Source organism: Arachis ipaensis, chromosome B7, assembly GCF_059453495.1.
Source record: "Arachis ipaensis isolate K30076 ecotype BB chromosome B7, ASM5945349v1, whole genome shotgun sequence".
In the NCBI taxonomy this organism is placed as follows: domain Eukaryota; kingdom Viridiplantae; phylum Streptophyta; class Magnoliopsida; order Fabales; family Fabaceae; genus Arachis; species Arachis ipaensis.
This window is the reverse complement of record NC_142442.1, coordinates 5,646,284-5,660,211: the sequence shown is the minus strand read 5'-3', so window position 1 is coordinate 5,660,211 and position 13,928 is coordinate 5,646,284. Positions and strand designations below refer to the sequence as shown.

Here is a 13,928-nt window from a genome sequence, read left to right as displayed (position 1 = left end):
GACTGGCGCTGGCGCTCCTAGTATCCTCCCGAAGGTTAAGACAATACTTCCAGAGTCACCGTATAGTTGTGAGGACAGATCAGGCGATTCGGCAAATACTGCAAAAACCTGATTTGGCTGGTAGGATGATGACCTGGGCCATCGAGCTCTCACAATATGACCTACAGTATGAGCCTCGACACGCAATCAAGGCCCAGGCAATGGCAGACTTCTTGGTGGAGGTAACGGGCGATCCTCCCGAGGAAACGGGCACACGGTGGAGGCTTCATGTGGACGGAGCCTCCAACCAAACGTCCGGAGGAGCAGGGGTCATCTTGGAAAGCCCAGCAGGGGTCATCTATGAGCAATCGACCGAGTTCGAGTTCCCAGTGTCGAACAACCAAGCAGAATATGAGGCTCTCCTAGGCGGACTAATGCTGGCTCGGGAAGTCGGGGCGACGAGGGTCGAAGTATGCAGCGACTCCCAAGTCATCACATCGCAGATAAACGGAAGCTACCAAGCGCGGGACCCCCTCCTCCAAAAGTACTTGGAAAAGGTTAAGCAAATGACAAGCCAGTTCCAGGAGGTCATTATCCAGCACGTTCCAAGAGAAAAGAACACACGAGCAGACGTTTTGTCGAAGCTTGCGAGCACAAAGCCAGGATCGGGTAACCGGTCGCTCATCCAGGGCATGGTGAAGGAACCAACGGTCGCCCTCCACCTGACGGAGTCGAGCCCCTCATGGCTGGATCCCATTACCAACTTCCTGGAACTCGGCAAGTTACCTGAAGATGAGAAGGCGGCCAAAGCTTTAAGAAGGGAGGCGGCCAGGTACGCAATCATATAGGGATAACTATTCAAAAAGGGGCTCAGCCAACCCCTATTGAAGTGTTTGCACCCCGACCAAACGGACTACGTGCTTAGAGAAGTCCACGAAGGGTGTTGCGGACATCACATCGGGGGCAAAGCCCTAGCAAGGAAGCTCATCCGAGCAGGATACTACTGGCCAACAATGATGAAGGACTCGAAGGAATTTGTCACAAAATGCACAAAGTGTCAACAAAACGCCAACTTCCACAAGGCACCAGCCTCCGAGCTAAGCTCGCTAACGACTACACGTCCTTTTTCACAATGGGGAGTCGACCTCCTGGGACCCTTCCCGGTCGGCCCAGGACAAGTCAAATACCTCATTGTAGCCATTGACTACTATACCAAATGGGTAGAGGCTGAACCACTAGCCACGATATCGTCCTCCAACTGCCGGAAGTTCATGTGGAGGCAAGTGATAACCCGTTTCGGCATCCCAGAGGTCGTTATCTCGGACAATGGGACCCAGTTCACCGACAGGAAGTTCATGGAATTCCTTTCTGGCCTGGGGATAAAGCAAAAGTTCTCCTCAGTAGAACACCCCCAAACAAACGGGCAGGTAGAGGCCGCAAACAAAGTCATCCTTCTTGGTCTAAAGAAGCGCCTAGACAGTAAGAAGGGAAACTGGGCCGACGAACTCCCCTCCGTCTTATGGTCCTACCGGACAACCGAGCAAAGCGCCACGGGGGAAACCCCCTTTCGCCTAACCTATGGGGTCGACGCGGTAATACCAGTCGAAATCGGCGAACCAAGCCCCCGACTACTCCTCGCGGGCATGAGCGAAGCGGTTGAGAAAGACCTGATCGAAGAAACAAGGGAGATGGCTCACCTAACAGAAACAGCGCTGAAACAAAGAATAGCCCTGCGTTACAACGCAAAAGTCCTCAAACGAGACTTCGAAGAAGGGGACCTCGTCCTGCGACGCAACGACATCGGCGTCCCGACCCCAGGAGAAGGCAAGCTGGCGGTAAATTGGGAAGGCCCCTACAGGGTAAGGGAGGTACTCGGCAAGGGCGCTTACAAACTCGAAAAACTTGACGGCAAGGAAATACCCAGAACATGGAACGCAAGTAACCTAAAGAGGTTCTACTCCTGACCCACCGGCTCACCGACCAGGGAGCCTAGCCAGATAGTTAGTATTCGCCCCATCCACATGTTAATTCAACTTGTTTACTTACTTTGTCAAATACTTACCCAACTGACGAGTAATTTTCACTTGTTCAAATTTTTTACTTGTTAAAACTTTCTTACTTGATATCTGTTCCTCGTAACCAAAATCTAAAACGGCACCCCGGGACTGATCACCCCGGGAGCCAGACGGCTCATAGGCCTCAACCAATTCGACGACTACGCGACCGAATCGGTCCGAACTGCTACCAAATGCGAAAACGGCAAGACGGGCACAAGACATAAGCCCGCCCAGAATAAACGGTAACACGAAAACGACAACACGACAAACTAATGAAACAAGCAAAAATCATAGCAATCAAACGACGATAACTTATAAAGCGTCAAAATACGGAACGGACAAGTAAAATTGTTCAAGGCAAACAAAAGGCAAACAAAACGACAAAGTATCAACATGTTGTTCAACAAATGCATTACAAAATATCCTAAGTTACGAGACTTCACTTCCTCGGCATATCGACAATTTTCCCATCCTGGATAGTCTTGAAAACACCAATTGACGACGTCTCGAAATCAGGAGCAGCAATCTTCAGCTGGGCCTTCAGGGCATCTTCAGTCATCAAGATGGCATTCTTCCCTTGCTCCTTGGCCACCTTAAGCTTCTTCTTAAGATCAACGGCCTCTGCCTTAGCGGCTTTCGCCTCCGAGATGGCCTGCTCCCGCTCCTTTTCCAAAGCAACAACTCGACCCTGAGCGGCGTTCAGTTGATTTTCCAATGTCATCTCACGCTCAAGAAGCCGAGCCACGGTCTCATCGGACGCCTTCAGCCTCTCCGCAACAAACGACGACTTCTCCTCAGCAGCATTAAGCTTTCCCCCCATCTCGGACAGCTGACCCTGGAGGAGCTCAACTTGAGCCTTAAAGTCATTATTCGCCTTAACAGAAGACTCAAGCTTCCTCCGAAGCGCCTCCATACCAGATAGCTCAAACTCGGCCTTCCGAGCTATCACGGCCCCACGAAGCAAGGTGCGATACATCCACCTCGCCTGCCCGGACAGCTCGGTTGCATGAAAATGCTCTTCTGTCCCGGGTATCAGCTGGGAGTCAATGAACTTGGAAGCATCAAAATTCCTCTCCATTACGGTTAGGACCCCCTCCGGGCTGGAAGACATCTTTCGTTTCTTAGGAGTGTGGATAAGCTCCACGTCGCTATCCGGATGAGGAGAGAGGGTCGCCTTCCCGTCAGCAGGACCCTCCTCATGGGCAGGGGAAGCCTGACTCCCTAAGCCCTGCTTTCCCGACGTCTCGGTATCCTGGGCAGGGGAAGCCTGGTCCTCCTTTTCCCCTGACGGACCCTCCGACTTGCCGGCGTCCTTCTCTTCGGCATTCTCATCATCACTAGCCTCAAAAAAGGTCTTCATCAGATTCTCGAGGCCGGTCACGGTGGCAGACATTTCCACTGCGAATAAGCAACAAGAACGTTAGTCGCCAAACCGGAAATAAGAAAAACAACGACAAAGAAACATAGACAAACAAAGAAAAGCAACTCACGAATATAGCTTCGACCGGCCTCCCGTTCACCCATAAGAAGGTGAGGGTTCACAGGATTCTTTTCAAAGATAGCAAGAAGGACGTTCGCTATCTTCTTATCTACAGCCGACAACCTCTTGTACGATACTTTCACAAAAGGATTCGACCCCGCGCCGAAGCTCCAGTAAGTCTGGATAAGGCGCTCCCCCTCTAACGACAACCAGAAGGGGTGACGACCCTTGACGGGACGAACCTTGAAATACTTATCCTTAAAACCATGGTAGGAATCCTCAAAAAGGCTAAAAATCTTCCTACCCTGGGCAGCACGGAAAGAAAGAAACCCCTTTCTTGCTTTTCCCTGTTTGGAGGGGTTGGTAAGGTTGAAATAAAAGAGAAAAACGTCCACCGACGCCGGTAGCTCTAAGTACTCGCAGACCATCTCGAAGCAGCGGATCGAAGCCCAGCTGTTCGGATGAAGTTGAGACGGGGGGACGGATATCCGGCTCAGCAGCGCCATTTGAAAATCGGAGAACGGTATCCGAACACCAACTTGTGTGAACATGGATTTATAAAACCAGATCCAATCGGGGACGCGGGGAGAATGAAAATTGAGCTCATAAATACGCTCATGAGGAAGCGGGACAATGGCCTCATAGTTGGCCTCCTCATCAGTACCTCCACACAAGTAGCCGGCTTGCCGGAACTCCGTCAGCTCCCCCAAGTCCATCTGGTTGGGTGAACTCCTTATATCATCAGTCACCCAAGCATACGGGTCGTAAGCCGCAGCAGATCCGGAAGACCGGGAGACAACGCGAGGCATACCTACAGCGGGGTACCACTCCGTTAGTCTATGAGGTCGGGAGCCCAAAAAATACTCAGAAACTATACCTTTTCAACTCAATCATAACCATATACGACTAGAAACTACACCTACCTCACAAACCACCCAAAAAGGCCTATCCTGGAATGGTACCCCTTCCCTAACTCACCTATCCCAACACTACAAAAACCTCTCAACAAAAATAAAACCAGCCATGCAGTAGATGCAAACAACAAATCACACAACAACAGAGCATAACGCTGATACCAGAAGAGAGAAATCAGAAGATTACCTGGAACGATGAAGGAGATCTGGGCTGGAAGTTGAAGCAGAAAGGAGTTCGCGCAGGAAGCTTTGGATGTTAGGGAGAGAAGAAGTTGGAAATGATAAGAGTGGGAGGTGGATAGGGAGAAAACTGTTTAAAAACCACCCCCAAAAGCGCGAAAGGAAGCAGGGGCAAGATAGTCTTTGCGCACGGATTTTTTCAAATCATTATGAGCATTAAATGCCCAGCGCGGAGAACGAAACGGCAAACAGATGCCACAGCAGATCAAGAGACACGCGCACAAGAGACGCGTCCCTCCCACGATCAGCCGACCCAACGACAACGCACGAGTGTAAACATCACGCGCCACCGGTGGCCTCCACGGCCATCGCTGACGCGTCGGGGGCACTGTTACGGCCTGGCCCAAAACTCGCGCGGGTCAACCCGACCCGAGTTCTCGCCGGCCCAGTGGTGCGTCCTCCACCCGACCCGGACACGCGTCCCGTACGGCTCGCACACAGCCGTGGGACAACACCTTTGAGGGTATGGGCCTGCCCATTGGAAGGGCCCACTACTGACATGTATATAAGGGGGAGACTGGCTCTCCCCCCAAGGTACGTCACATTCACACATCATTTCCTCTCCGCCTGCACATATTCTGACAAGGACGTCGGAGTGTCTTTGCAGGTGGCACCCCCCTTCTCCATCAGAAGTGCTCGGGACCTCGCTCACCCGGAACCAGGAAACCACGACCAGACGAGCTCCTCCACCATCCGAAGCGTTGTCCTCAGGGTCCTAACCCGAACCGTACGGTACCCGATTTACCGAACAAATATCATAGATGTTAAAACTAAAAGCTGAATATTCTTAACCAATTTGGCACTAAAAGTGTTTTTAATTGGACTTAATTAATGATAATGATCTTCAGTTCAAGTAATAACAAAATGACCTTTTTTATTCTCAACTTCTAATCTCTTTTTAATTAGAATTTTTTTTTTATATAATGTTGTAGTAGAATAACAATAAGACATTTTTATAAAATTTCAATTAACTCAAAGAAAATTACAACCAACCAATATTTACCATAATTATAGTATGAAAAATTAATATACAGTTTTTAATGATTCAAATGGAATTTATAGATCAGAATAAAAAATATTTTACTTAAAAATTATGACTAAAACCAACAATCAGTTTTTTCTTCACTTTTGAACATATATTCTTCTATTGATGTAAAACTGTCCTAAAAAAGTTAATCATGCCTCAACCTTGAACTAATAGCAGACTGCTCTGTAAGAATATACGATATATGTGTAAAAAAAAAATTATTATTGTTACTAATTTTGGTATTAAAATTTTTTTAATAATACTTAATTAATAATCTTGATTTCAACTAATAGAAAACTGAGCTTTTCTATTCTCAACCTCTCTCTTTTTTAATTAGATATTGCTTTGATATAATCTTGAATGGAATAAGATTAACAGTTTTTTATCAAATTTTAATGACCTCAAAGATAATTAGAACCAACTAATATTCACCATAATTTTAGGTTGAAAAAATCAACACTCACTTCTTAATGATTCAAATAAAATCTGTAGACCACAATGAAAAGTATTTTAGTTAAAAATTATTACCCAAATCACGAAGAATCAGACGTTTCTTTACTTATGAACAAACCTTATCAAAGCAAACATAACATCCTAGGAATCTTTCACAAGACATGTCTATCTCAGTACCATGTTACCAACTTGTAACCAGAGTATGAAAGCAAAGGTAAAATGCTAGGAATCTTTCCCCACCACATAAGTAAAACCAGGATGAAACTTCAATACCCATGAAAAAATGAATTTTATATGATGCAATCTGCAAATAATGGGAAATGAAAACAATAAGGATCACACTTTAAAATATATGATGCTACAAAATGAACAAAGTCCCACAAATGTTAAAGTCACACTAATAGGTAATCGATCCAGCAAGAGCATAATTTTCGAGAAGCCAATTCACAAATAAATCAGAAAGTTTTGCTTAGAAAATTCATCTAAACCCATATTATTGGAAAACAAAACCAAGTAAATATAACATTCGATTAAAATAAATGCAACATTCATATTTTTGAAAGGACTAAAAGAGCATAAATTGAAATTGGATTAAAAAGAAAAAACAAAATTTAATTCATAACCACACGAATAAATAATAAATTAAAGAATAAGCATATAGGGCATGATAATGGAAGAAAATAAAATTTAAAGAGATGAAAATAGCTACTCATTACACATCACGTTATAATCTACTAATAAATCCAGCCCAAAAAAAAGAAATTAGAATCAAAATGGAAATAAAATTAAAAATTGCTAGATTCAGCCCAAAAAATCCAAATAGATTACTGAATCAAAATGGAAATTGGTATGCAAAAGTTGAATAGGAGAGAACGAAATTGGGAATGAATTCATCTACAATCAAATCAAACTATATAAAGGAACAAATAGCAAGATACACATCAATTCTTGTTAATCACAAAACAACAAATAGAACAGATTAGGTAGAAAATCCATTCCCTCATCATGATTCACATAGCCCATATGTAATCACCAAACCACTTGATCTAAACTTGATAGATTTGTTGAATATACAGAAAATAAAAAAAATACAAACAGATTAATGAAATTTGAATATTGTATTCAATGGGTGTACTCTCAATATAATTATGAGAGTGCTTCAGAAAATTTGAAATCAAACATAAAACGAAAGAACATGATCCTGAATACAGAAAACAATATAAAGACTAAATGAATTTCTTGAATATATAGAAAGTAAAAGATTAAAAATAGATTCATCAGTTGATATATAGGATTTAAGGGTTCTACTTTGGTTATAATTAAATGAAGCACACATATGCATCACAATTAGTTCTACTTGTATCAAAGAGGGTGATCTTTTTGAATTGAAATTAGCTATGGAAATGCAGGCAAAACAAAATATGAGTCCATATCCATCTCCATTCAACGCCATAGACACAAATAATGAGACGGGCTAAACCTTAACAAACACAAAAACAGCAAGAACAACTGAAACTTTCAAGAAATCAACAGATAAGAACCAAATGAAACCATACCTGCTATAGTGCACCCCCATGTCATTTTCCCATAGGGAAGGCAGTCATCAAGTACCCCAAAAAATCATTGTACTCATGCCATTCAGAGTTGGTAAATATCTTAGGTAGGCATACATTGGAAACAGCAAATGGATTGAAAAAAAAAAGTATATATATAAACTGGGGAAAAAATTACACAAACATTAATAAAAATCTGTCAATCACATAAGTACCAATAGAATTGATAATCAGATAAAATTCTAAATATGGAAATAAAGAAGGTGAAACAGATTCATAGACCATACTCAACATTAACAACAACTGAGAAAGAATGGAACCAACAACATGAACCTACACACAAACCAAGTCACATACACAATTTCGAAATAAAAAATTTCAGAAACCCTGCACAAAAACATCTGGAATAAAAGTGGAAGAGATACCAAAAAGGATCTGAACTTGCAAAATAAGGATTTTCACAAACCCTACAGGATAAAATCTCGCCTAACCATCGAAGAGATACCAAACATGATGACAAATTGCACAATTATAAATTTCAAAAATCCTATACAATACAATCTGAGTTAAACATGGAACAGATACAAAAAAGATCATCTTTTGTACAATTTTAAATTTCTCAAACCCTAGAAAATTGAATCTGAGCAAAACCCTGAAACAGTAAGCAAAATTGATGAGAAGAAAGTACACAATGAAGATAAAGGCATACGATGAAGAGCAAAATAGGATTGAACACACCTGATTGATTGATAGGAGATCTTGGATATGAGGCTCGACTGGAAAATGGCTAAGAGGGATGAACGGCGACGATAACCTAAAATCATTCGTAAATCTCAATTTTAGCCCCAAAACGCAGAAGATCGAAGGCACGGTTCAATTGCATCTAAAAATCAGTGACCAATTTCACGATAGCATACACAAACGATTGGACAAGCTGCCAAAATCGAGCCCAATGCAGAACGCGAGAAAATCAACCATAGATTTGCAAAGAAAATAAAAACCCATACATGAAAGAAGGGGAATAATAAAAGATTCACAGAGAGAGAAAGGCTAGGCTTTTGATACAGAGAGAGAAAGAGCATGAAGTCACGGTGACATTGAGGTAGCTCCATTGAAGCTCGAGACTGATCCCCTGGCCGAAGAGTGTGGAGCAGGCAAAGCGTCACGGTGTCAAAAAATGAAAATACGTTAAACAACAAAAAAAAAGGGAATATGCATCTAATATAAATCTATCCGTTTATAAATAACAAAAAAAAAATATAACAAAATGCATACAAACTAAAAAAATAATGAGTCAAATATATGTTAAAGAAAATAGTTATAGAAAAAAAAATAAAAACAAAGAAGAAGAAGAGAAAAAAAAGAAGAAAGATTTATTTAAAAAGAATTAAAAAAAAAACTATGTGAAACAGTAAAGTGTAAATTTAGTAATATACATCCTATTAATTTTTTTTAATAAATTCAAAAATCATTTAACCTTTTTAACTTGATAAAATTTAATAAGGATGAAAAGATTATATATGAGCATGTAATCCATTAATATGAGTAATTGAGTATGAAAAGATTATATGTGAGTAAAAAAATTTGCATAGTGGAATAGAAACAAAATTGTTCACATAGAAACTTTTCACATTTTTTAGATTTCACCAAATAAAAAAATTTAAATCATTTTTTAAGATATAAAAAAAATTGATCGGATGTATATTACTAAATTTACATTTTACTGTTCCAAATAATTTTTTTTATTTTTTTTTATAAATATTCTTTCTATTTTTCCTTCTTCTTCTTTGTTTGAATTTTTTATTTTTTTTATTCTATCTCTATTTTGTATAACATATATTTGACTAAAAAAAATTAAAAGAAAGAAGTAAAAGGAAAAAAAAGAACAAAGACTTATAAAAAAAAATGTGAAACAATAAAATGTAAATTTAGTAATATATATCCCATGAATTTTTTTTAAGAAATTAAAAAGTCATTTAACCTTTTTAACTTGATGAAATTTAAGAAGGCTGGAAATCTATCAAACAATAGATAGCCGTAGTTTCATCACCGACATGGCCATCTCTCTGCGTTTCACGCCGGTTCCACTCCCAGGTGGCGCCTCTCCTCCACGGTTTATTATGAAAAGATCATCACGACTTCGAATCTGGGTCAATCTAGATTGGTAACTTCATCTCAAAAGAGTGATTTCTTTTATTTTTTTTCTTGCAAGCTTATTAGATGTTCTTCCTAAATCTGTTATTCATTGTGTATGAAAATATTATGTTTATGTTGACTATGAATTTTTTGTTGCCGTATTTGGCTTCAAAATTTGCTGCGTATCTTAAACTATCTGGAGATGGCTCGATTTGGACGATCACCGGTCCAGATTCCAATATAGAGAAGAATGTGTTCTTTTTCCACTTACTGAAAAGTGGAGGAAGAGGTGGAGAATGGAAATTTGGGGTCGGATGGAATGAATGTTGTAGAGTATACAATTTAAAAGAGGGTGATATGATTACCTTGAAACTCGGCTCGATAGCTAACCGCAAAATAGAGTTATCGATTCAGCAACGTTAGGCCTCTTATGTATAACTCTATTTGATGGATATTTTGAATTATATGTTAAGTTGTCTTGGACATATTTTATTTTTTGTTTAATGAACCAATTTATATATATTGTATATATTTTGTTTTGCTATCAGTAGGTATCTTGACGTTATGTGTTTTTAAGGTAATATGTAATAGTAAACTACATCTCTGTTGGACTTCTTTTTTCTGTTTTTTTAGTAACTAATAATTGTTTGAATATTTTATTATCTTTTATTATCTTAGAAAATATGTTATACCATTTATTGACATATTGAATAATTGTTGTATTCTATTTTTTTATTTTAGTGTAGTGATAATTTTGTATTCTATTTCTTCTCCATTATTTTAATTTTTTTATTTTTTTTATTCTATCTCTATTTTGTTTAACATATGTTTGATTCATATTTTTTTAATATATATATATATATATATATATATATATATTTATATTTTTTTTGTTCTTTATAAATGCATAAAGTAATATTTTTTTCACTAATTATTTATAGATGTATTAAGCAGAAATATATTTAGTCACCAAAAAAATTTTAAAAGGAGTCACCAAAAAAAACAGAAATATATTTTTTTTCAATAAGAAAGGGAAGAAACAAATCATAAAAAGAATATGCCACAATAACAAGAACAGAAAGACACACACGATTTATATATAGATATATTTCTTTTTTAAAACTCATCAAAATAATTTATATAAGAATAATAGTTATTAAGAATGTTTTAATTTTGATTCTATTAATAGAAAAAAAAGAAAGGATTTCTTTGTATCCAAAAGGAAAATAGGAATAAGCACAAATTACAACACGATTGAAAAGAAATACATTTTTTCATTAATTTTGGGGTTCATTATTTTTATTCTTGCATACATTTAAATAACTTATAAGGAGAAAAAAAATATATCTTATATATATATATATATACCAAACAAGGCAGATGTCTATACATAATAACCATGGTTTATTCAACAACACAAAGAAACATAACAACACATAGAAATTTAAATATATCAAATAGAACAATAAGTTTTATAAACATGACAACTCCAGAAATGTCTTGATATTACATACCAAAATAGATATATTGACAACAGATTTTACCAATTTTTCAACTACTTAACACAACTAAACAAAGTTCTGACAATTCTTCAAAGAGTTGGAATTATATTATAGATATCTATATATATATATATATATATATTCTAATGTAACAAATGATTAGCCACTACACTCATCCATCCTTTCAACAGCCTCGGCAGTATTTTCACATTGTCCAAAAACACTCCGAAGCTCTTCCCTAATAGTGAGAGGCTGATGACTCCCAAATAAATTCAAACCTTGTGAGGATGAGATTCTTGCATGAAAATCATGGTTAACATTCTACAAATAACACAACAAAATATAAGAACATCGAATGAAGAAACCACAAAAAAAATAAATAAACAAATAAAATAAAACAAGATGAGAAACAAACCAGGTAGGATGAAACTTTGAAGAGTAATAATAAAACAAAAATTAAACAAATAAAGTAAAAGAATTTAAGCAATACATATATAGGAATGTATCTATCACTGTTCACATAGTTTAAAAAGAGATAAAAAATCAAAGTGAATTAGATCAACAAATACCCAACAATTCCAGTTGAGAACAGAAATGGGTGAAGCCTGACCCACTGTAGCACTTGAGCTCGATGAACACTGAATGCTTGCATTGGAGTGAAACTGAACTGGATTCTTAAATTCGAAAGGAAAATGAGGAACAAAGGGATCCAGATGAAATTTCTAAATTGAACAACAAAGGAATAACATCAGAAACCATTAACACATGACACATGAAAACACACAGAACAATATACCAAAATCAGGTTGACCTGATTAGAAAAAAATCTCACTAACTCAACATCAGATTCACTTAACAATCTTATGACCTGCTGTTCATTATCATTGCTAGAGTCCTCCAAAAACTTCACAATTTCAAGATCATCACATACTGCACGAACAACATGAAGAGATGTGTTCAATTCATATCCAACAGGTCTAGGATCCACTATGAACAGAATTTTCTTGTTCATCAACTGAGAAATTATCCCATTCGGAAGAGTGTATTCATCGGTTGACTAAGAAAAAAAAAAGGAAAAAGAGAAGGGACATTAGCAAACTTCACATACCTAAACCATAAATACTAAACTGAAAAGAAGCACAACTAAATTAAATGAAAACCAAAATGATTACCTGGGAGTTTTTCTTTTCATCTATCAAAAAGTCTGAACAACTCTTTTTGACTATTTGCATCACCTCATCATCCTCAAGTATGAAAATATTGCTGCCATTTGAGTGGGAAACAAAACTTTTGATCCGATACCTAAATAATGTAAAAAAAATAAAAAATATATACATTGGGAAACATGTGCAGAATATTCAATAAAGCAAAAAGAAAACTAGTACCAACAACTCCCAGAGAAAGAATAGATACCTTCTTATGGCATCAACACACTCAACTCTACACAGATGACAATAAAATACATTCCCAACATGAGAAACAGGTGCATTACACAGACAACAGTAGTACCACCACTTCTGATGTTTCAGAACATCAATAATCTCACCGATCAAAATACAAATATGATCTTGGAGAAAAATAATAATTGGTATATTATGATACATTTCTTATCATACCACACATGTTGAAACACAGTTCAGATGTTAAAAAAAAATACTAACATTTCTTGATGCAGAAGAATACATCTTAGCACAAAGAATGTCAGCAAGAATCTCTTTAATGCTATGCAGCTGTATTCGAACACCAGATATGACCTGGTTCTCATAACATCTAAGCTGTCCATACCGAGAAAAGTCTTCAAATATTGGGCTAATGGCCGAATCAGAACTAACATCCTTAAAATTTGGAAAGAAAACATTAATCATTAAAGGCAACCAATTTTATAAAGTATGAGGCAAAACCATCTTGGCATGTAAAGGAAACCAATTTAAACAACAGCCAAATAATTAGAAAATCGGGATCGACAAACTATATATAAAAAAGATTCCTCCAATTCATCCATATCCATATCTAACATAAAGAAAGAGCAATAACCTTGATGCACTAACCTTGATGCACTGATCAGCCTGAAGTTTGTTGAAAAATCGTGCATCACTAATGACATTGATGACTTTAAAGGTACCACAATAACCATGAGCACTAATCCTCTTTGCTTGAACTTTGAAAATAATTTCTTTGCCAAGCAGTTTATGAAAAAACTGTGGACAGTATCGGTGCTCAATTTTCTGTCATAGATATTGAAAAGTGATCACTAATTATTGGACAAAAATAAAGTATAAGAGATACTTATCCATAGAGTATACAGCAATAAAATATAAGTGAATAAACTATACATCGATTTCATCTTCTAACAACAAAAAAATATCAGAACACGTTCTCCCTAATAGCTTAGTGGCTGGGCTGTCTAACAAGACAAACATTCCACAAGAAGTACCGTCTTCAACAAGTATCTTAATTCTGTAACTATAATAAAGAAAGTAAATATGAGATTCACCTATTTTTCAGTCCTAGAAGAGGCTGATACATGAAGGCAACTTATATCATTGAATCAGAAAACATGAAAGTAAATTTGTAAATCATAACCTAG

At 37.8% G+C, this 13,928-nt stretch overlaps 2 protein-coding genes across 2 annotated transcripts; both read right to left on the bottom strand.

The window, feature by feature from the left end:
* Positions 1 to 2,475: 2,475 nt before the first annotated feature.
* LOC148550226 (uncharacterized) lies at positions 2,476 to 4,438 on the bottom strand. Its single transcript, XM_088492895.1, has 2 exons — positions 3,527 to 4,438; positions 2,476 to 3,434 (listed from the first exon to the last, which is right to left on the bottom strand). Exons 1-2 carry the CDS (start codon positions 4,323 to 4,325, stop codon positions 2,476 to 2,478), a joined length of 1,758 nt encoding a protein of 585 aa, XP_088349021.1. The 5' UTR covers positions 4,326 to 4,438.
* A 7,062-nt stretch (positions 4,439 to 11,500) lies between these two features.
* Positions 11,501 to 12,573, bottom strand: LOC148550225 (uncharacterized). Its single transcript, XM_088493061.1, has 4 exons — positions 12,514 to 12,573; positions 12,210 to 12,398; positions 11,911 to 12,063; positions 11,501 to 11,662 (listed from the first exon to the last, which is right to left on the bottom strand). The coding sequence occupies exons 1-4, from the start codon at positions 12,571 to 12,573 to the stop codon at positions 11,501 to 11,503; spliced, it is 564 nt and encodes a 187-aa protein (XP_088349187.1).
* Positions 12,574 to 13,928: the final 1,355 nt, after the last annotated feature.